Below are 22,613 nucleotides of genomic sequence, written 5' to 3' on the forward strand. Positions count from 1 at the left end.
ACAAATACTATAATGAGATATATTGAAAAAGAAGCCAAATATTCTTTTTCATGGTCTATGAAATTTAGGCAGTTATTGTGTCAAGTGGAAAAGACACTTTTTTTTAAGTTTCTTACCTGTTAAAGTCTGGAACAGCCAAAAACTTATTCCTGGTTTGTAATCAGAAGGAAAATGTACTTCGGATGTAAGACATCGAAGGTGTTCAATAGGCTGCGTTGACACATGATAGAAATTGACAATGTGACCAACAGTGTGTACAAGTGAAAAAAAGCATGCAGTGCACGCAGCAATCTTATGGAACTGTATATGAGCATCTAGAGGTATGTACTGTTGCACAGAAAATTCTTTAAGTTTTGTGAGAAGGTTTCGTGACATAGTGAGCAATAGCAGGCTGTAGCAAAAGCTGAGTGAGGCAGCAGATCCTCTTGTTATGGCAATCCCAACGCCCATAATATGCCGCAGGTCTGTGTGTTCAGCCATGAAGGAATAATCTGAAACAGATTCAAGTTTATTGTATGCAGCACTGTAATCATACTAGTAAATAAGATGTTTATTGTACACTAACCAAACGTAAGATGATATTCATTAGAGTGCATCGGGGAGATGAAGTGACATAACACATTGCAACTCCTTTAGGTAAGTGCATTACTTATTGATGATGTCTGTTATGCGTAATTTGCCTGGGACATTAGTTGCATCAGTATACACTTTACCACTTAATGTATTTATGTATGATAAAAGCTTTTTGAGATTTTCTACAATGATATGCAGAACGTTCCTTAAAATGCTTATAAAAGAGAACTCTGGAAAATAGGTCGTCTAGATGCAAAAGTCATAATGCCCATTTTTTTGGTGAAATGATGGTGACAGACATTGTGTCAAACTCAACATCCTAAGAGTGAACGAATCGTACAGATTTAATCCACAAACTGGAGCTGCTGACGAACGCTTCGTATGCAGTAGCTGTAATGCAGCAAAACGTGTCATGTCCCTAGCAGTGAGCGAGACCCACAACTTTTTTGTCCTGCAGTAATAAATCAGTTCGACAGGCTAAATGTTGCAAAATTCGTACCACTGGGATTACACGAACATTTAAATTAAATTCTGTTTTCAATACATGTACGGCTGTTTTACGGATAGTGGTAAAATTTTTGTGTATTGAGACTGGCGCTCATAATCCAAGAGGCAACATTTACGCCTGAAGTATATGTTCATCAATAAAGCCAGTATGATTTCCTTTGCGTGCGCGTTCGAGTACTGGAGAGGCCTTAATAGTGCTCAGGTACAACCAGCGCTCTTCGGTAAGGGAAGGAAGATTAATCACCATGTGCAGAAGTGAAAAAATTCGTTTTGTTGAATAGTTTTTTTGTAAATAACTCGAATAACACAAATTATTTTATTTTGAAATTATGGGATGGAGAATACTTTTACCTTCTACTATAAAGGCAACTCATATTTTCACCTTAACAATGAACAGTTTTTTTGTGCTTGTCTGAGATGTTTTGGACATGACGAGTCCTGCAACTGGGCTTTTCAAATAGTTTCTTAGTTTAATACCCGTGTTAAGAGTACAGGCAATCAACATTATGCATCATCTCAAAGTTTGAGTAATACTGATTTCAGTACTAAGCGAAAGCATTTCTTGTCCTTGGTGATTTTTGTTTTGTGAGCTGCAGGCCGTGGTCCAAGGAAAATCTCTCTGCCTTAGATTTTATTCCCCAATGCTGGGGACATCATCAGAGGATATAAAAACACGGACAATAGTTTGAAGCGGCGCAATTCCCACAAAACAAGTCACAAAGAATGCAAACACCAGCTGTCTAAGCATGCACTGTGTGATGAAAGAATCGCAGTGCACAATTACTTATGTTATAGTTGTGAGACAACGCTTATCTCAAAATACACGCAAAGACATTATTAGAGTAATAACAACCAAAACATTTAGCATACAGTGCTAAAAGGTGGATTTCACTGAATATCTTCAAGTTAAGAAGAACAGTCTCTTGGTGAATCAGAGTCTATTGTTGGGTGCCCATTTTCAAACTGTGCTTCACCAGAATTTGCATTCAGTTAATATTTTTAACAGCTGGTATCGTGTGCTCCACAAACTTACGAACTGTCAGAAACTTGCAAACGTGTTGACTTCACATTTCAACTTTTAAATTGCCAGACTTACCTCCAGTTTCACTTTGAATACTAATTTTAGTTCATATCTGTTCTGGGCGTGCAGCTGATCACTGGGAGATTGTTTCTATTTTCATTGTTTTTTCAACTTCTTCGTCTCGGCAGGCTTTTAGTTTTTTCTTTTGAGCGCAACTTAAGTAAGATCTGTTTTTAAACATTGTGGTTTTAGCTTAATGTAAACGTTTAAGAGCAGTCCGTAGAAGGTCCACAGAAAAAAAAGGTTGGGCAGTAAATATTCTGTGCTGCTGTTGGCTGTCACTGTGACTTCACTAAGGAACAGCATCTGCCTCAGGAACAGCGCTATACCATGTAGGCCGCACGTGCGTACGATGTATTTGTGGTATGTTTTAGTTTCTACTGAAGCAATGAAATGTAAAGTGATGCTCTGCTGTTGCTAGAATGTTACTGCTACATTCTGTAACTTGTTCAGCTTTTAAACAGACACTGTTAAAAATTCAAGCACCCCTTCAAATAACTGGGAGGCGACTGAAACGGTGGTTTATCCAAGAACGCAAGATTGACACTGCAAGTGGAGCATATCCGAGTTTTCACCCTGGGAAAATTGTAACTGCCCTGAGAAACGGCACGCAAAGTAACCGGCTTCCAAGTATCCTCTTTGACTTATCGAAATTGTTTTGACCCCTGTAACAAATTTCTGATTTGATTGGGTGAAAATATTTTGCCCACTATTCCATTAGTTACACGAGGCACAAGAGCATTTTTATTATTTTTGTCGTCGTGCAGACCACGTTGTGTTGCTGAGAACTGAATTCGAAGATAATTATTACGTGCTCAAAGTTTCATGCAAGAATTTATCAGCTGAGCATTTCCCTTCTTTCATGCCACAAAGGAATTTTGTAAACTGGTTTGATCTGAATCATTACAAGAAACTTCATCTGTAAATCTACATTTATCATCACTCTTCTGTCGCGGTGAAAGCTTCTATAAAGTCTATAGATTCTTTATGGATCTCAAGTTCTTGATCTGATATCACTGACGCTACTACAACAAGGAAAATTGCACGATGGAAATGCATCGCTTTTGAGTACTTGTTTCCGTGGCAAACGTACCAGTCCTGAACGCAAGTCTCTAACATAAACAGTTGCTTTGAAATGAAGAGAGCATATTCTAGCATTTGCAGTATTCACTGCGTCTTATCTACAGCATTTCTACAGCCGAATCTTCTACTTACTGCTTCGCTAGGGAAAGCATGAAGCACTGCTTCAGTCTCTATAGTGTTGTGATCGTGAGAATTACACCCGACAACTGCTCAACCTGGCATCGCTTGCAAACTCTCAAAACACTTTCATTTCCAAATCAATCACTGAATAGAAGTAACTAAGTGAAAACGACAGCACTCATGAAAAAACACAACCTCCAACATACAAATAAGCACGCGAAGTGTTCCTCTCTGACGTCATGCCCACAAATGCACAAAACAAGTTTGCTCAGTGCAGCGTTTACTGCGCTCTCGTGAGGGAAACTAGCAGTACATTCCATATTAACGCACACACAGCTTAGATGGAGAGGAAATAAACTGTATTACACGGATAACTGATGTACTCAACTGTAATTTCCGAGTCACTTTCTGTTAGTTGTTTACTTGCATTGAGAGGGCTAGCTTGCGTCCCGGCCAAGAAAAATACCGCTGGTGGAATCGGTGCGCTGCGCATAGTCCACCCAATCCTATAGCACTCTCGTTAACGTCAATCGTGAAAGGGTACTAAATGTTTGCTGGCACACTTTTGATCGCTTCTAATTTACGAGTTTCCATGGTTAAGTTGAATACAAGAAGACATTTTTAAATAAATCATTCAAGTCAGTCACCTTCCTCGCCCTTTCCACTGCCACCGCACTGCGTGGTCTGAGGGACCGTTTGGTTCGGCCTCCTGGTGCAAGTTTTTTTTATTTGATACCACTTCGGCATCATTAAAATGAGATGAAATGATTTGAACAACACATACATCCAGTCCCCGAACGAAGAAGCTCCCCTCAATGCGATACCATACCTTTCCTTTAGGTATTAGATTTACCCATTTAATTTTCAGTGTTCTACGGTACTACTACCTTTCAAAAGCTTTTACTTTACTCTTATCTGTACTCTTCATCGTCCTCATTTCACGTCCAATAAGGCTGCACTTTAGACAAAGTCTTTCAGTAAATTCAATGTTAACAAATTTCTGTTTTTCAGAAAAGCTTACCTTTCTATTGGCAATCTGCGTTGCCTATCTTTCTCAATCCGCCACACACAGTCAGGTGGCTTACGAAGCAGATGGTATAGACGTAGACAACGTCAGAATCGTGTTACAATGGTTTAGAAACATGATACTGGACTTAAGCTGATGTATTGGCCACCAAATTCGCCTGATATGGACCCGATGGGATACACCTGGGACGCTTTCGGGTGCCAGTTCGCGGACCCACAAACCATAAGTCCTCAATAAGTACATCTACATGATTACTCTGCAATTCACAGTTAAGTGCCTCCCAGAGGGTTCATCGGACCACCTTTAAGCTCTTTCTCAAGCTGTGAGGACGGGGCGTGAGTCGTGCTTGGGTAGCTCAGTTGGTAGAGCACTTTCCCGCGAAAGGCAAGGGTCCCGAGTTCGAGTCTCGGTCCGGCACACAGTTTTAATCTGCCAGGAAGTTTCTTATCAGCGCACACTCCGCTGCAGAGTGAAAATCTCAATCTTTCTCAGCCGTTCCGCCCGGCATACGGGAGAAACAAAGACCTAAGCTTTTCCGTGCTACCTCTGATTCCTCTTATTTTATTATGATGATCATTTCTCCTTATTTAGGTGGACCCAATAAAATATTTTCGCACCCTGGGGAGAAAGGTGGTAACTGAAATTTTATGACAAGGTCCTACGTTAGCGAAAATCCCCTTTGTTTTAATGACTGCCATCCCGATTCGTGCATCATATTCGTGACATGTCTCTCCTATTTCTTGATAACCGTAAAGCAATACTCCAGGAGAAGGCGGACACGCATATTATAAGCAGCCCCTTCAGCAGAACAGTTACATTTTCGGAGTGTTCTGCCAATAAATCGCAGTCTTTGATTTGCTTTCCCAACAAATTTATCTATGTGATCGTTCCAAGTTAAGTTATTCGTAATTGTAGTCTATAATTATTTAGCTGAGTTTGCAGTTTTTAGATTTGAGTGACTTATCAGCAAGTGAAATTAGTAGTCATGAGGATGACTTCACACTTTTCAAAATTTTTTTGCACCATACCGAATTCTTGTCTAAATCATCTTGCAATTAGTTTTGATCATATAATGACTTTACGAGACAGTAAATAACAGTATTATGTGCAGACAATCTAAGAGGGCTGCTCAGATTGTCTCCTGAATCGTTTATGTAGATCAGGAACTACAGAGGGCCTATAACTCTTCCTGGGAAACGCCAAATATTACCTCTGTTTTATTCGATGACAGTTATTACGAACTATGATCTTTGTGACGAATCCAGTCATACAACTGAGACGATAATCCATAGCCGTGCGATTTAATTAGAATTCGATTGTGAGGAATGGTGCCAAATGCATTCCAGAAATCTAAAAATATGAAATCAAGTTGACGTCTTCTGTTGAAGGCACTTATTACTTCGTGAGAAAATAGAGCCATCTGTGTTTCACAAAATGATGTTTTCTGAATCCGAGTTGACTGTTTGTCAATAAATTATCTTCTTCGGGGTAATTCATGGTATTCGATACCAGTATTGTTCCCAAATCCTACTACAGTTTCAGCGGCTTACTCCTATTTCCTTTCTTGAGTACTGGTGTAGTTAGTGCAACTTTCCAGTCATTGGGTACGGATGCTTCTACGAGCAGACGGTTGTATGTGATTGCTAAGTATGGAGCTATTTTGTCAGCATACTCTGAAAGGTACCTGACTGATACAGAATCTGGACCGCAGGCATTTCCCGTATTGATTTACGCTGCTTCGCTACACCAAGAATATTTACTTCTAAGCTGCTCATATTGGCTGTTACTATTGATTCAAATTCTAGAATATTTTCTTCGTCTTCTTTCGTGAAGGAATTTTATGAAACTGTGTTTAACAAATCTGCTTCAGTGGCGATGGCATCAGTAACATTAGCATTGCTACCGCGCAGTGATGGTATTGATTGCATTTTCTACTGGTATACTTTACATACGACCAGAGATTTGTTGCGGAAACTACTATAAGGATAGCGCCATCGAAGTTCTCGCAAAATTTTGACCTTCTGTGAAAATTCTCTAATCTTGGGGATTTTGCGTTGTTTAAAATTTGGCATGCCTTTTTCGTTGCTTCTGAAACAGTGTCGTGACCTGTTTTGTCTACCATGGGGGAATCAGTAGCATCTCTTATTGATTTATTTGATATGTATCTCTCAATTTCCGTTGATTTCTTTGAATTTAAACCACATTTGGTCTACGCTTATATAGTCAAACTGGAAGGAGTGCAGACTGTTTCCTAGGAACTGCATGAACTGTTAATAGAGCACTGGTAGCACACACCTCTGGAAACGTACCATAGTCCTTTATTGAGGTGCAGGATCAACGCGCTGTTAAGCAAGTTGTCAAAACCTTTTGGCTCATCTCTGTACATTGAGTTCAGTAATTATACGAATTGTAATTTATATGTTTAATTAAATTCTTATGTAGGATTTAATTGATTATTTCACTACTTTCGTGCCTTGTTACAAACGTGTTCTATATTACACTGTCCGGTCACATTAATGCGACCACCGCCTATATTCGACGTCAATGTGCAATAACCATTCGCATACGGTAGGTGGTGGCAGTGACAGTGGAGGTTATACAGCATTATGCTTATTGTGGGACGCGGAAAACAGTGCAGTCGTTGTCGTTACGATGAAATGGGGCGATATATTTGTCGTCTAAAAAGGCTTGATCATTGGCTTTTCGGCCAATGGTGGAAGCATTTCCGAAACTGCTAAGTTGGTTAACTGTTCACGTGCCGTCGTAGTTAAAGAACACCGTGCATTGCAAAATTTGGCTATCCAAAACCGGCGCCGAGACAAATGTGGTGCACCACAGGCTATTGATGACAGAGATGAACGACAGCTGCGAGGAGTAGACGTTTAACTGTTGAGCAAATGACCGCCCAGATGAACCAGGAGGCTACCAACAGTTGCATATGGGTCTCCGCAGCAGGAGCCTCGTACATTCACCCATGCTGACTGTTGTTCATCGGCGACGAAGACTGGAATTTGCACTCCAGTACAGCAACTGGACGTCCTCACAGCAACTGGACGTCCTTTGAGCTCCGACGGGCGGCGCCTTCAGATAAATCACATTTTATTCTCCATCAGACAGATGTCCGTTGGCGTGTATCCGTTGGCGTGTACAGCTTGAAACATCCGAAAATAAACATACTGCATGCTTTATGGCCTGGGGAATGTTTTCATAGCATTCCCTGAGTGATGTCGTCATTGTGGAAGGCACAATGGATGACATCTATCCTTGGGAACCATGTCCAGCCATGAATGAAGTTTGTCTTTCCTCGGGACGATGGCATCTACCAGTAGAACAATGCAACGTGTCGCATAGCCCGCAGTGTACGTGGGTGGTTCGAAGAGCACCAGAATGAGTTTACCGTACTTTGCTGGCCACCAGACAGTCCGGATTAACATCCAATCGAGGATCTGTGGGCCCACACCAGTCGGGCTGTTCTCGCTGTGGATCGTCAACCGAGAAACCTAGCGTTGCTGGCTAAGACACTGGGGTGGGCGTGGCTCCTCATCCCTGTCGGAACCTTACAACACCTCATTGACTCTCTTCCTGTAGACCAGCTACATCCCGCTCAGCAAAAATTGGCTGGGGTGGTCACACTGATGTGACTGGACATTGTATTTAGATGGTATGAATCCTAAACATCTTCACGTTCTCTTGCGGCTGTTGTATTTGACGTTGCTCGCTGTTATCACTCATTTGTGTTTTCATAAATTATTTGTTTTGTTTTTCTTCTTTCCGAATACACGCTCTTAGATGATTAATTTCTTTAGGTTAATTCTTACAAAGAAGAAGACAGCAACCAGCCACTATTAATACTTCTATTTATCTAGGAAAATAGTGCCGTTACCGGTTTCGAACTGGCAAGTTCATCATCAGACGGCTGTTTATATGATTTTCAAGATACACTTTACATTATTGTCCGTTTTCGATTTTTATTCTTCCACCGTGGCGAAGTATTTTTGGTGTGTTGTTGCCCTACGGTAGAAAACAGTGTTAAAAGCGCCCTATGTGAAATTGTTTGGAGGTTAGTTATTTTCACATAGGGCGCATCTAACTCTGTTTTCTACCGTAGGGCAACAACACACCGAAAATACTTCGCCACAGTGGAAGAATAAATATCGAAAACGGACGATAATGTAAAGTGTATCTTGAAAATCATGTGAACAGCCGTCTGATGATGAACTTGACAGTTCTAAACCGGTAGCGGCATTATTTACCTAAATAAATAACATTGTTAATAGTGGCTGGTTGCTGTCTTCTTCTTTATGTGAATTGTTGTTGTTGTGGTCTTCAGTCCAGAGACTGGTTTGGTATAAGAATTAACCTACATTAATTGTACATAGCCACGGTCTCATCATGTCAGTTTTAGACAAAATACACTCCTGGAAATGGAAAAAAGAACACATTGACACCGGTGTGTCAGACCCACCATACTTGCTCCGGACACTGCGAGAGGGCTGTACAAGCAATGATCACACGCACGGCACAGCGGACACACCAAAGAACCGCGGTGTTGGCCGTCGAATGGCGCTAGCTGCGCAGCATTTGTGCACCGCCGCCGTCAGTGTCAGCCAGTTTGCCGTGGCATACGGAGCTCCATTGCAGTCTTTAACACTGGTAGCATGCCACGACAGCGTGGACGTGAACCGTATGTGCAGTTGACGGACTTTGAGCGAGGGCGTATAGTGGGCATGCGGGAGGCCGGGTGGACATACCGCCGAATTGCTCAACACGTGGGGCGCGAGGTCTCCACAGTACATCGATGTTGTCGCCAGTGGTCGGCGGAAGGTGCACGTGCCCGTCGACCTGGGACCGGACCGCAGCGACACACGGATGCACGCCAAGACCGTAGGATCCTACGCAGTGCCGTAGGGGACCGCACCGCCACTTCCCAGCAAATTAGGGACACTGTTGCTCCTGGGGTATCGGCGAGGATCATTCGCAACCGTCTCCATGAAGCTGGGCTACGGTCCCGCACACCGTTAGGCCGTCTTCCGCTCACGCCCCAACATCGTGCAGCCCCCTCCAGTGGTGTCGCGACAGGCGTGAATGGAGGGACGAATGCACACGTGTCGTCTTCAGCGATGAGAGTCGCTTCTGCCTTGGTGCCAATGATGGTCGTATGCGTGTTTGGCGCCGTGCAGGTGAGCGCCACAATTAGGACTGCATACGACCGAGGCACACAGCGCCAACACCCGGCATCATGGTGTGGGGGGCGATCTGCTACACTGGCCGTACACCTCTGGTGATCGTCGAGGGGACACTGAATAGTGCACGGTACATCCAAACCGTCATCGAACCCATAGTTCTACCATTCCTAGACCGGCAAGGGAACTTGCTGTTCCAACAGGACAATGCACGTCCGCATGTATCCCGTGCCACCCAACGTGCTCTAGAAGGTGTAAGTCAACTACCCTGGCCAGCAAGATCTCCGGATCTGTCCCCCATTGAGCATGTTTGGGACTGGATGAAGCGTCGTCTCACGTGGTCTGCACGTCCAGCACGAACGCTGGTCCAACTGAGGCGCCAGGTGGAAATGGCATGGCAAGCCGTTCCACAGGACTACATCCAGCATCTCTACGATCGTCTCCATGGGAGAATAGCAGCCTGCATTGCTGCGAAAGGTGGATATACACTGTACTAGTGCCCACATTGTGCATACTCTGTTGCCTGTGTCTATGTGCCTGTGGTTCTGTCAGTGTGATCATGTGATGTATCTGACCCCAGGAATGTGTCAATAAAGTTTCCCCTTCCTGGGACAATGAATTCACGGTGTTCTTATTTCAATTTCCAGTAGTGTATGATTAATTTCTGATTAAACAAACAATTACCTTGTGGAATAATAATAACGTGTCCTTTAAAGTTCAGGAAAGGATACAACGAAGTTTGTAAGTCATTACAACAAAAGACATTTTTAATTATGATAGTGAGATCACACTGAGTACAGAGTTGATATACAGCGGACTATTTTTGGGAAAAGAAGTCAAAATTTCATTTGCATCTTTCAAGGTGAGAGCGATAAAGGAAACTTTAACGTGAATTATATATATATATATATATATATATATATATATATATATATATATATATATATATATATATATATATAAAGTGGTTGATGTTGTGTACTTACGTATAAATCTTTCAATAAAGAGGGCCACTGTAATGACGTAGAACACGAAGAGATAAAATATATTCTGTCGGTTTTCTTCTAAATATGTAGTTATGCTGTCCCACCATTGCTGCAGGCAGTTGCGTCTTTGCTCTTGTGGTGGTTCAATATGGAAGGAAGTCATTCTGAAACAGAGAAATGTAGTTAATATGAGAAAGCACCGCTTCTCTCATTAAGCGTGAGATGTACTTTCTGTTGCAGGTTCATGAAACCAGTACGAAATAATGGAAAGTAGGTGGGACAAGCAGATTACAAATGCAGAACGCTTCTGCTGCTTGAGACCAAAATGTCCCTGGAACGCTTTTGTGGAGAAGCCTCACATGGCAGTCAGCGGGCAATACACGTTACTTTGGTGGCGTTTGACTAGGACGTAATCGATTCGAAGCATGGACGCGGAAGAATTCGTCATCATTAGCGGTGGAGTGGACTGGCTTGATATTCCTGTCCGTCAGTTCCTGCTCTAGAGTTCTCAATTAAATCCCAAACCGTCTTTACAGTACGAGATATAGTGAAGCAGGAGACTGCTGAAAACATGATGAGGAGGGGCAGATAGCTTTAAGAGTAAATGATACATTGGTAGGAGATTTGTTCAGTATTATAAGAATTTTATAACTATTACTGAAAGGACTGGGTTGTCAGGTTCATTAGATGCCGCCATGGCGTGTTTCAAAGCAGCCCCAACAAATAACATCAGTAATACGAATATGACTCTCACTGCTCCACGAGAAGTAATTTCAACCGTAAAAATCTTTAAAATAAAAAGAAATGAGCGGAGTCGTAAGATATTAAACAAATTATTCGAAAGTGTTCTTCTGAGTGTGGTAACATATTAAGTTATTTGCTTAACTAGCTGTTTTCCACTGGAACACGCTCCGACCGGCTGAAATATGCTGGAGTCAGCTTCTGTAGCAGAAAGAAGGTAGAAACATTTCATCACTTCACGTTCTATTTCACTTTCCCCAACTTCTTGGCGGTTTTAGAAAAGGTGATATACACTGCTGTAAAAAAAGTCGTGGGATATCCCCTAATGTCGTACCTCCTTTTGTCCGGCGTAGTCCAGCTTCTCGATGTGGCACTGGGTCAACAAGTCATTGGAATTCCCCTGCAGAAATATTGAGCGATGCTGCCAAATCATTAGAGCGATTTGTTCAGAATGTTCTTCAAACCAATGGCGAACAATTGGGCCCCGCTGACATGGTGCATTGTCATCCATAAGAATTCCATTGTTGTTTGGGAACATGAATTCCATGCATGGCTGCAAATCGTCTCTAAGTAGCCAAACATAGCCATTTACAGTCAATGATCGCTTTAGTTGGACTAGAGGACCCAATCCATTCCACGTACACACAACCACAATTATGGAGCCACCACCAGCTTGCACAGTCCCTTGTTCACAACTTGGATCCATGACTTGGTGTGGTCTGCGTCACCCTCGAACCGTAGCATCAGCTCTTACCAACTGAAGTCCGTCTGCTTAGCTGGGTGGTAACATTCTCGCCTCCCACACAAGTGCACCCGGGTTCGATTCCTGGTCGGGTTGGAGATTTTCTCCGCTCGGGGACTGGGTGTTGCGTTGTCCTCATCATCATTTCATCATCATTACCGGCGCGCAAGTCGCCCAATGTGGCGTCGAATGAAATGAGACTTCCGCTTGGCGGCCGAACTTCCCTCAATAGGGGCCACCCGGCCAACGATGCCATATGCTCATTCCATTTACCAACTGAAATCGGGAATAATCTGACCAGGCCACGGTTTTCCAATCGTATAGGATCCAGCTGATATGGTCACGAGCCCAAGAGAGGAACTGTAGGCGATGCCGTGCTGTTAGGAAAAGTACTGGCGTCATTCTCTACTGCCGTAGTCCATAAACGTCAAATCCTTCCACACTGTCCTAACGGATACATTCCACATTTATTTCTGCGGTTACCTCACGCAGTGTTGCTTGCCTATTAGCACTGACAACTCTGTGCAAACGCCGCTGCTCTCGGTCTTAGATGAAAGGCGTCGGCCACTGCGTTGTCCGTGGTGAGAGATAATGCCTGAAATTTTGTATTCTCGGCGTACTCTTGACAGTGTGGATCACGGGATATTGAACTCCCTAATGATTTCCGAAATGGAATGTCCCATGCATCTAGTTGCAATTACCATTCCACATTCAAAGCTGTTAATTCCCGTCGTGCGACCGTAATCACGTCGGAAACATTTTCACATGCCCTTTTATAGCTTGTATACGCGAAACTACTGCCATCTATATATGTGCATTCGTTATCCATGACTTCTGCCCTCTCAATGTAAACCTACTTCTTAATTGAGTACAAATAATTTATTGTCAAAGTCACAGTTTGGATTTCTAAAGTGTTCCGAAGGCTCTTTGTGTTGTGGTTGGCAGGAGAGCCAACACCGTATTACTAAAGGAGGCCGAAATGCACGCGTCTCAGCTCACGCAGGCTGGCGTGAGGTCTGGAACATGACAAGGGAATTAGAATTGAGAAAAACGGACGTAGCTGGTGGAATACTTAACTTTAATCCATTAATGAAGAACGTCGCTCGTGACAGTACATGATACACAATATCAATGGTAACTGAATATGGCGCTTTGCTAGGTCGTAGCAAATAACGTAACTGAAGGCTCTGATAACTATCGTCTCGGCAAATGAGAGCATATTTCACAGTGAACCATCGCTAGCAAAGTCGGCTGTAAAAATGGGCGAGTGCTAGGAAGTCTCTCTAGACCTGTCGTGTGGCGGCGCTCGGTCTGCAATCACTGATAGTGGCGACACGCGGGTCCGACGTATACTACCGGACCGCGGCCGATTTAAAGGCTACCACCTAATAAGTGTGGTGTCTGGTGGTGACACCACACTTTGCATATACTGAAAGCGTGTACTTAGTACATTAGACAGTAAGTTACAAGCTGCTTGTGTATTCTATGTTCTTTCTAAGGCTTTTGACTCCTTAAATCACAAAATCCTTTTAAGTAAATTAGAATGTTCTGGTGTATCAGCAAAACGTTGTAAAAGGGTTGGAATTGTATCTCTCTAACAGGATTAAAAAAGATCGCATGTTTTTATAGCAGTTAGTATCGATCAAAATGAAAAACAAGCCCTATAAGGATAAATCTGGATACAACAACTTGTCGAGTTTTGAGCCATTCTGTCCTGTGATAACCATCTGTCTGTTGACATTACCGGGGGCTTCCAATGTGATTACCACTCATTCTTACTCATCCTTCAACAACCTTTTCAAAGAATCACGAACGGAAACACGTGCGAACACGCCTGTCTGCTTGCGAATTTGGCCACAAGCATAAGATACAGGCTCCTATAACGAGTGCACGCTGTCTATTGGTGCGGAATACGCCGATACTTGTTTAATATCGCCATAGTCAGAAATCAGATGGATTAGTGTCACGTGAAACGGGGGACTATGCTGCTGGATCTTCTCGATGAATCTATCTCTGCCCAGGAGAGATAAAGTCGTTAAGAAGGGGAAGGGTGGACACGCCTCACATTAATGTCCACTAAGTGGTGCCTGGATACTTTTGATAACATAGTGTACAGCTGCGACAACAATGAGGTGCTGTTATACAAATTCAGGCAAAACTGCGTTACGATATTGGTCATGGTAAACACGCGATGCATCTGCACCAAGCATACTTACTGCCAAGGCTCATCTTCGCCGTACTAACTGTAGGGTAAGCTCTTCATCATACACTGTTTTAGTAATGGGTGAGTTGTTTACTGTGCACGCACTTCTGTACTCAAACTTTGTAATAAAACAGTGCTTGTTTTGTCGGAATTATTGTTTCGTAGTTCACTTCCATGCCTTCAAAAATATTACAAATGTGGAGTAGCTTTTTTTTTTTTTTTTTTTTTTGGCAGTTCAGATAATCTAACGAGACCTAGTGCAGGGTCCATCCTGACTTTCCAAGGGCCTGTCTATCAAGAAGGAAAAGCACACATTGGTTGACTAAGTAAAAGTGAAAATATAAAGTGAAGGATATTTTCTTACTGAGTCCGTGTAAAATCACTGTGGACAATCCGCTCGTCGCTGAAAGAGGTTACAATGGATACCGTATAGTGGCTACAGCTATAAAGAGGCACGCGTTTTGTGGTAGTTCTATAATTGATACAGTACGGGTCGATAGTTTTATGGGAGGAATCATTGTGTGTGAGTAAACCAAATTCACTTAACCGGTAAAAATCAGTAGACGAATGTCTTTTATGTGGGTATCCGACAAATACGCTGCTTCATTGTGTCTGAAAATGGTGTGTGGATAATAACATTCCTGAAATGGACTGGCCTGCTCAGAGTCCCGACCTGAACCCAATGGATGACTTAGAATGCCAACTTCGCTCTAAATTGCAGCGTCAAAAAATGTTCAAATGTGTGTGAAAGCTTATGGGACTTAACTACTAAGGTCATCAGTCCCTAAGCTTACACACTACTTAACCTAAATTATCCTAAGGACAAACACACGCACCCATGCCCGAGGGAGGACTCGAACCTCCGCCGGGACCAATTGCAGCGTCCAACGTCACTGTCTTCTCTGGTTTCTTGAGAAAGAATGGGCTGCCATTCCTCCATAGACATTCAAACACCTGATTGGAAGTGTTCCCAGCAGAGGTCAAGCCGTCATGAAGGGTGGATAAGCCCCTTGTTAATGGAGTCAGATAGTAAAGGGACGTAGTTCTCCGTGGCTAGCACCCATTTCATAGATTTTTCCTGAGTTTGTAACTGAGTACGACACGATAAAAACTACCTGTGTCTGGGATACTATTACAGGCACTCTTGATCAGTGTGACCCACCTGTTATGAATGATTCATTACTAGTTCTCAAGAACGAGCAAGGAGAATGGAAACTGTCACCCATGGTATTTTAATAGGAACCATACCTGAAATGATTTCGACGAATCGTGATATATCAAGTCAGGGAAACTAGATCGATTAATATATGTCTCTGTCGTGTCGTACTTCCCAATCTTTTACTGTTGTAATAACAAATCTGGGTGATGTAAGGTATTTCTAATTATGAAAAGCTACTGAAGCTGTGCAGTACTCGTAACATGAAGATAGTTGCCTTGTACTGTATTTTTATTAAGGAATTTCAGTATCTAACTTTTCAAAACATTCTTTTCGTCTGAACTGAACTGTCCTAGACTGTCCGATCTACTTCCAGTGGCACTTCCACTTTAGCTAAAAGTTGCGTTCTCTTGGAATGTGTCAACCAACGGAAGTCAGTCACTCTATAAACAAAACTTTTCATGTAATCTTTTTGTAATATTTTAACCCTTTACCTAGAGGCCATTCGGTCAATTGCATCTAGTTTCACCACTATGTAGAATGAGGTGTGGCAACACACCATCAGATTAGATTAGATGTGATTAGATTAGTTCTTGTTCCATAGATCATGAATACGACACTTCGTAATGATGTGGAACGTGTCAGGTTAATAAAAGGTGTCTATACAAGATATCACATTACACAAAATATTACATGACACTTTTTTTGTGGGAGTTGGGGAAATTACCCACGTACTATATCCAAAAATTCTTATAATGAGTAGGAGTTGCCATTATGAAATTCTTTTAATTTCCTTTTAAATGCTATATGGCTATCTGTCAGACTTTTGATGCTATTAGGTAATTGACCAAAGACTTTTGTGGCAGCATAATTTACCCCCTTCTAAGCCAAAGTTAGATTTAACCTTGATGAGTGAAGATCATCCTTTCTCCTAGCGTTGTAGCCATGTACACTGCTATTACTTTTGAATTTGTCCAGATTGTTAATATCAGATTTCATAAGTGAATATATATATATATATATATATATATATATATATATATATATATATATATATATATATAATAAGTATCTGCAGGATGATCTTGGATGAACTCCAGCAATTCTGATTACACGCTTTTGTGCAATGGACACTCTTTTACTCAATGATGAGTTACCCCAGAATACGATGCCATAAGAAAGCAGAGAGTGAAAATAGGCGTGGTAAAGCTAATTTACTGAGATGTATATCAGCAAACTTTGCAATGACCCTAATAGCATAAGTAGCTGAACTCAAACGTTTCAGGAGATCTTCAGTGTGTTTTTTTAGTTCAACCTCTCATAAATGCATACACCTAGAAATTTGAATATTCTACCATCATGTCCATACAGATTATTAAGGAATTGAACTTCAGGTGATTGTGTACACAGTTGTTAATAGTCACTCTGTTTCACCGAAAGCAGCTGCCACAATTCTCGAATTTTTGTTTGTATGCTAGAATACAATACCCATTTTCTTTGATTACGCTATGCGTGTTTGAATGGCTTTAGGCACATGGAGATATACCGTGTAAGATGTTCTTTCACTTGCACGGGAAATCCAAAAATAATGTAATAAACGGTACAAACCTGGCGACATTGGTCGATGTGTCGAGGAAATTCTGCTTGGCGCCTTTGCAGTCGAGGCCGATGGCGACGAAGTCGCCCTTGTATTCCTTCATCATGAGCTTGAAGTCGCTGTAGGTGAGGGAGTCCTTGTGCTGCAGGCCGGCGTCCTGGAACATGCCGTCGATCAGCTCCGTCACGTGCTGGTCCGACAGGCTGGTGGTGCGCGCTATCTCCACCAGGGACCGCAGCATCTCCGACAGCTCGCCCTTGTCTATCACGCCGTTGCGGTCGTTGTCGCACATGTCGAAGATGATACGCAGCTTGTCCTCTGTTTTGCCGCGCGAAAACAAGACGACGGTGTCCAGAAATTCCTGTAAATAAGCATTACAGTGAACACTGTAGCATTTGCGAGGTCAAGCAGCAGATCATAGAACAGAATCGTAATGAAAAGCTTTTATTCGAGATGGTATGCAAAGGTTCCCGGACCATATTAACTGAATCTGATACATTCTAGTTAGATCTCATTCTGCGCTATCGTCTTCAAAGCAGACACAGGTCCCACATTACATTACATTAATCCTTGTACCATAGATCATTTCGCATGTCGTAAAAACATAAGTTTTCTTTACACAAAATATTTAATTAATTAATTAATTTTTTACTTACAGTTGCTACTTCGTATCTAAGAATTCATCCATTGATTAGAAGGAGTTGTCATTCAGAAATTCTTTTAATTTGCTTTTAAATGCTGGTTGGCTATCAGTCAGACTTTGAATACCATTTGGCAAATGACCATAGATTTTTGTGGCAGCATAATTCACCCCTTTCTGTGCCAAAGTGAGATTTAATCCAGAATAGTGGATATCATCCTTTCTTCTAGTGTTGTAGCTATGCACTTTGCTGTTACTTTTGAATTGGGACCTGTTATTAATGACAAATTTCATAAGTTAATATATGTATTGCGAAGGCACTGTGAATACCCGCAGTTCGTTGAATAAATGTTGCAAGGTGATCTTGGGTGGGCTCCAGCTATTACTCTGATTACATGCTTTTGTGCAATGAATACTTTCTCTGTTAGTGAGGAACTGCCCCAAAATACGATGCCATATGAAAGCAGTGAATGAAAATAGGCATAGTAGGCTAATTTACTGGTATGTTTATCACTAAAATTTGCAATAACCCTAAAAGCATAATTAGCTGAACCTAACTGTTTCAGCAGATAATCGATGTGTTTCTTCCAATTAAATTTCTCATCAATGCACTCATCCAGAAATTTTGAGTATTCTACCTTAGCAACAGACTTCCGTTCATAGTCTACATTTCTCAATGGTCCCATGCCATTTACTGTACAGAATTGTATAAACTATATTTTCTCAAAATTAAGTGAGAGTCCATTTGCAGAGAACCACTTAATAATTTTCTGAAAGACATTATTTGCAATTTCCTCAGCTGATTCTTGCTTCTTGGGTGTGATTACTATATTTGTATCATCAGCAAAAAGAACTAACTTTGCATCTTCATGAATATAGAGTGGCAAGTCGTTAATATACATTAAGAACAATAAGGGACCCAAGACTGAGCCCTGTGGGACACCGGTCTTGATATCTCCCCAGTTAGAGGACTCTGCTGGTTTTTGTAGACTATCTGTACTGTTAATTTCAACTTTCTACATTCTCCCAGTTAAGTATGAACTGTTTTTAATACTTTTAGAATTCATTCCGAAAATCTATCTTTTGTTAAGGTGTTTAGTATTCACTGCGATACCACTTGAAATCCTTCTCCTCTGTATAAAATACACGCCCCGTCAACTATGATAAGAGGGAGAAGTCTCATGGAGCTAACTCTGTTTTTTCGTAAAAAAAAAAACATATGTATAGTGTAGCCTGTATGCAGTCGTGCATTGTCATGGTGTATTACCGAGTCTGTGTCAGCTCTGCTTACCCTTCAGCCCCTGAGGTAAGCGGCCAACTTCAATCACCTTACGGACAATGGCAGCCAGCGTCAATTAAAATGAAGTACATCTTAAGATATTACTGTCTTTGTAAGTATTTTTGTTTCTTGCTGAGCAGGCAAGCTACACTCTTAAGAAGCTCTTAAGTTAGTCGATGTTTTCTGGATTCCGTTGTTAGCTGCTAGATGCAACTTGTTATGAAATACGGCTGAGAACTGCTGGTCACACGGATATTTGACTTCGACCCGCAGGCTGCAGTTTGACGGCCACTGCCTTTAGCAACTTAGGTAAATCATTGCAATATGGCGACCCATTATGGAATGGAGGCTGGTCGTACTAACGTTGCGCAGGAGATCAAACAGCAAATGAAAGCGACCACTACCTTCGGGCGGTATTTAAAATATAGGTACTAAAAGAAAACAGTCGACAGTAGAGTGAGTGGTTACTTTTTACATTCTATAAGATACGGAAATGAATGCAGTTAGCATTCATTTCCGTATCTTTGGGAAGACTGCTCATATCCGTTAGATTGCCAGACTATGACATCTCTTTACAGATGAAACTGGCTCTCTCGTGTATCTACGTGTGAGACACTGTTCAATTTCCTGTAAGGGAATACTTTTAATGGAAAAAGGAAACTAACCTCTTAATCAAATGGGAAAATACGTCTACGCCTTCGTGTCATCCCTCGTCTGCCTATACATCACACATAAAAATAATAATACAAAACAGTCAGTTGTAAATTCAAAGTTTTAATGCTGTTCCTGGTCTCAAAAGCTTTCTTTGCTTTAATTACCCAAACAATCATCTACGTGCGCTACCTGATAAGAAGTGTCCGGACATGTATTGCGGCATTCACCACTGGAAGTCACGAGAGGCGGATTCCCTTCCCCCTACAAAAGGAGGCGGGAGTATCTTGATTTGGTTCAAATGGTTCAAATGGCTCTGAGCACTATGAGACTTAACATCTGAGGTCATCAGTCCCCTAGAAATTAGAACTACTTAAACCTAACTAACCTAAGTACATCACACACATCCATGCCCGAGGCAGGGTTCGAACCTGCGACCGTAGCAGTCGCGCGGTTCCGCACTAAGCGCCTAGAACCGCTAGACCACCGCGGCCGGCAATTTCATTAATGAAGCAGTGACAGCAAAGTGGCTGGTACAGGACACTAAATAACTTCGTACGTGAACTGGTCACTGGATGTCACTCGTGCAACATAAGTATCAAGGAATTTTCAGCCCTTCTAAGACTGCCCAATGTTGGTTACGTTTTTGTGAAGTGGAAACGCAAGGCACAAGTGATACCAAAAAATCGCATGAAATCAGTAAAAGAAATCACTCGTGAGTTCGAAATTGCTATCAAGAGTGCAGCTAGCACAATGACTGTGTGTAAGTTGTTAAGGAGAATGGTGTACAATTGTATTGTATTGCCGGCCAGGGTGGCCGAGCGGTTCTAGGCCCTACAGTCTGGAACCGCGCGACCACTAAGGTCGCCTTGAGGATGGAAGTGTGGGATGTCGTTAGGTTAGTTAGGTTTAAGTAGTTGTAAGTTCTAGGGGCCTGGTGACCTCAGATGTTAAGTCCCATAGTGCTTAGAGCCATTTGAACCATTTTTGAATACCCACTATTAGGTGTCCGAAAACTTTTGATTAGATAGTGTATTAAATTTTCCCTCCCCAAGTGAGAGTGACATCTCAACCAACGAACAATTCGGCTCGTAGGCAATTGCCCCACTGGTTCAAGAAGGATGTATGGGAAGATACTAGCAGTTTTCAGTGTGCTGATAAGCATTTTCGCGAAATGTATAATTATGGGAAGTTTTCTGTACCACTACATACACTCTAAGAAGAAAAAAAATATAATAAATGACGCGCCACGAAGGAATTACCCGAATAGCACGGAAATCGGCACAGACAAACAAATTACGATGTAAGAAAAATTGGATTATTTATTGAAGAGAAAGAGGATCACAAATTGAACACGTCAGAAACGTGTTGGTCTACCTCTGGCCTGTATGCAATCGATTATTCGGCGTGGCATTGATAGAGTAGTTGGATATACTCCTGAGTGATATCATGCCAAATTCTGTTCAATTGGCGCGATAGATCGTCAAAATCCCGAGATAGTTGAGAGCCCTGCCGATAATGCTCCAGACGTTCTCAGTTGGTGAGAGAACCGGTAACCTTGCTGGCCAAGGCAGGGTTTGGCAAGCATGAATACAAACATTAGAAGCTCTCGCCGTGTGCGGGCGGCCATTATCTTGTTGAATTATAAGCCCAGGATGGTTTGCCATGAAGGGGCGTAAAATATCGTCGACATAACACTGTGCTGTAACGACGCCGCGGAAGACAACCGAAGGGGTCTTGCTATGAAAAGAAATGGCCCTCGACACCGTCACTTCTCATTGTCGGGCTACATAGCTGGCAACTGTCAGGTTGGCATCCCACCACTGTCTGGGGCGTCTCCAGCCACTTGACGCAAGTGGAATTGTCTTTAGTGATGATTCCGGCTTCGAAGTGTCCCCGATGACCAGTGAAGACATGTCAGGAGACGCTCCAGACAGCGATGGGATCCCAACGTGTCTGTCGCACGCCATACTGCCTGACAATCAGGAGTGAGGGTCTGGGGTGCCATTTTTCTCCATAGCAGGAGTAAGATCCATTTGGTTATCATCTGCGGCACCGTTATAGCACAGCGGTAGGTCGACGACGTTTTACTCCCCATTTTGTTGCCGTTGGGAGCAAGTGATCATGGGTTTCCATTTCAGGAAGACGATATCCACCTGTACACTGCGAGTGTTTCTACTGCTTGTCTTTGTGCTTGCCAAACTCTACCTTGGCCAGCAAGGTAGCCGGATCTCTCTCCAACTGAGAAGGTTTGGAGCATTATGAGCAAGCCCCTCCAACCATCTTTGGATTCTGACTATCTATCGCACCAGTAGGACAAATTTTGGCACGATATCCCTCAGGCGGTCATCCATCAAGCCGAATAGCTGCTTGCATAAGGTCCAGAGTTTCTGAAGCTCTTTCTCTTGAATAAATCATCCAAATTTTCTGAAATTGCAACCATTTGTTTGTCCATACACATATATCACATGTGGTGGTTAATCCATCCTAATTAGCCAGTTGCTGTTGAGCGGGAGGGCCGGGCCACATAAGCAACATTCACAGTTTATAAGAACAACCCTTTCATTAACTTTTGTTTGGCCAAATAAAATTTTATCTTTAAAATTCAAAATCCTTACAAGCACGGGCAAGCACCCTATTCAAACAACGACATTAATCTTTAACCAAGCATTAAGTGACTTGCAAGTTAATTAAATTCTATACACAGTAAAGCTCCCAAAAGGAGACTACAATAATGAGATAAAGTTTAACCAATAATGGATATCACAAAAAAATTTTAACACAAAAGGAAATACCAACTGATACACCTCTTCGTGACACATTTTCAAAACAGGTGACGTCACATAGGCACGGGCAAATGCAAGCAGCAGAAGGGGGGCCCACTGGACCCAGACCAGAGGCGGCTACACCCAGAAGCCACAGTAAGCGGACGAGCTGGACAGCGTGCCGCACACAGTACACTATAACACACAAACCTTTTATAAAATCCTTTACAGATCCAAATCAGGGCCGCACGACTCGATTCGGTAATGTGGCCGAGTCCA

The 22,613-nt window shown here is 42.3% G+C and overlaps 1 protein-coding gene across 1 annotated transcript in view; it reads right to left on the reverse strand.

Annotated features, from left to right (window-relative positions):
• LOC126355596 (dual oxidase) overlaps positions 1–22,613 on the reverse strand; it is a 582,817-nt gene that overhangs the window by 45,012 nt on the left and 515,192 nt on the right. Inside the window, exons 14-16 of the mRNA XM_050005959.1 lie at positions 17,011–17,360; positions 10,561–10,724; positions 117–491 (exon numbers count right to left, since the gene is read on the reverse strand). Of these exons, the coding sequence (XP_049861916.1) occupies positions 117–491; positions 10,561–10,724; positions 17,011–17,360 (889 nt within the window). The remainder of the gene's footprint in view (positions 1–116; positions 492–10,560; positions 10,725–17,010; positions 17,361–22,613) is intronic.

The sequence above is a fragment of the Schistocerca gregaria genome, chromosome 3 (genome assembly GCF_023897955.1).
Source record: "Schistocerca gregaria isolate iqSchGreg1 chromosome 3, iqSchGreg1.2, whole genome shotgun sequence".
NCBI classification, from domain to species: Eukaryota; Metazoa; Arthropoda; class Insecta; order Orthoptera; family Acrididae; genus Schistocerca; species Schistocerca gregaria.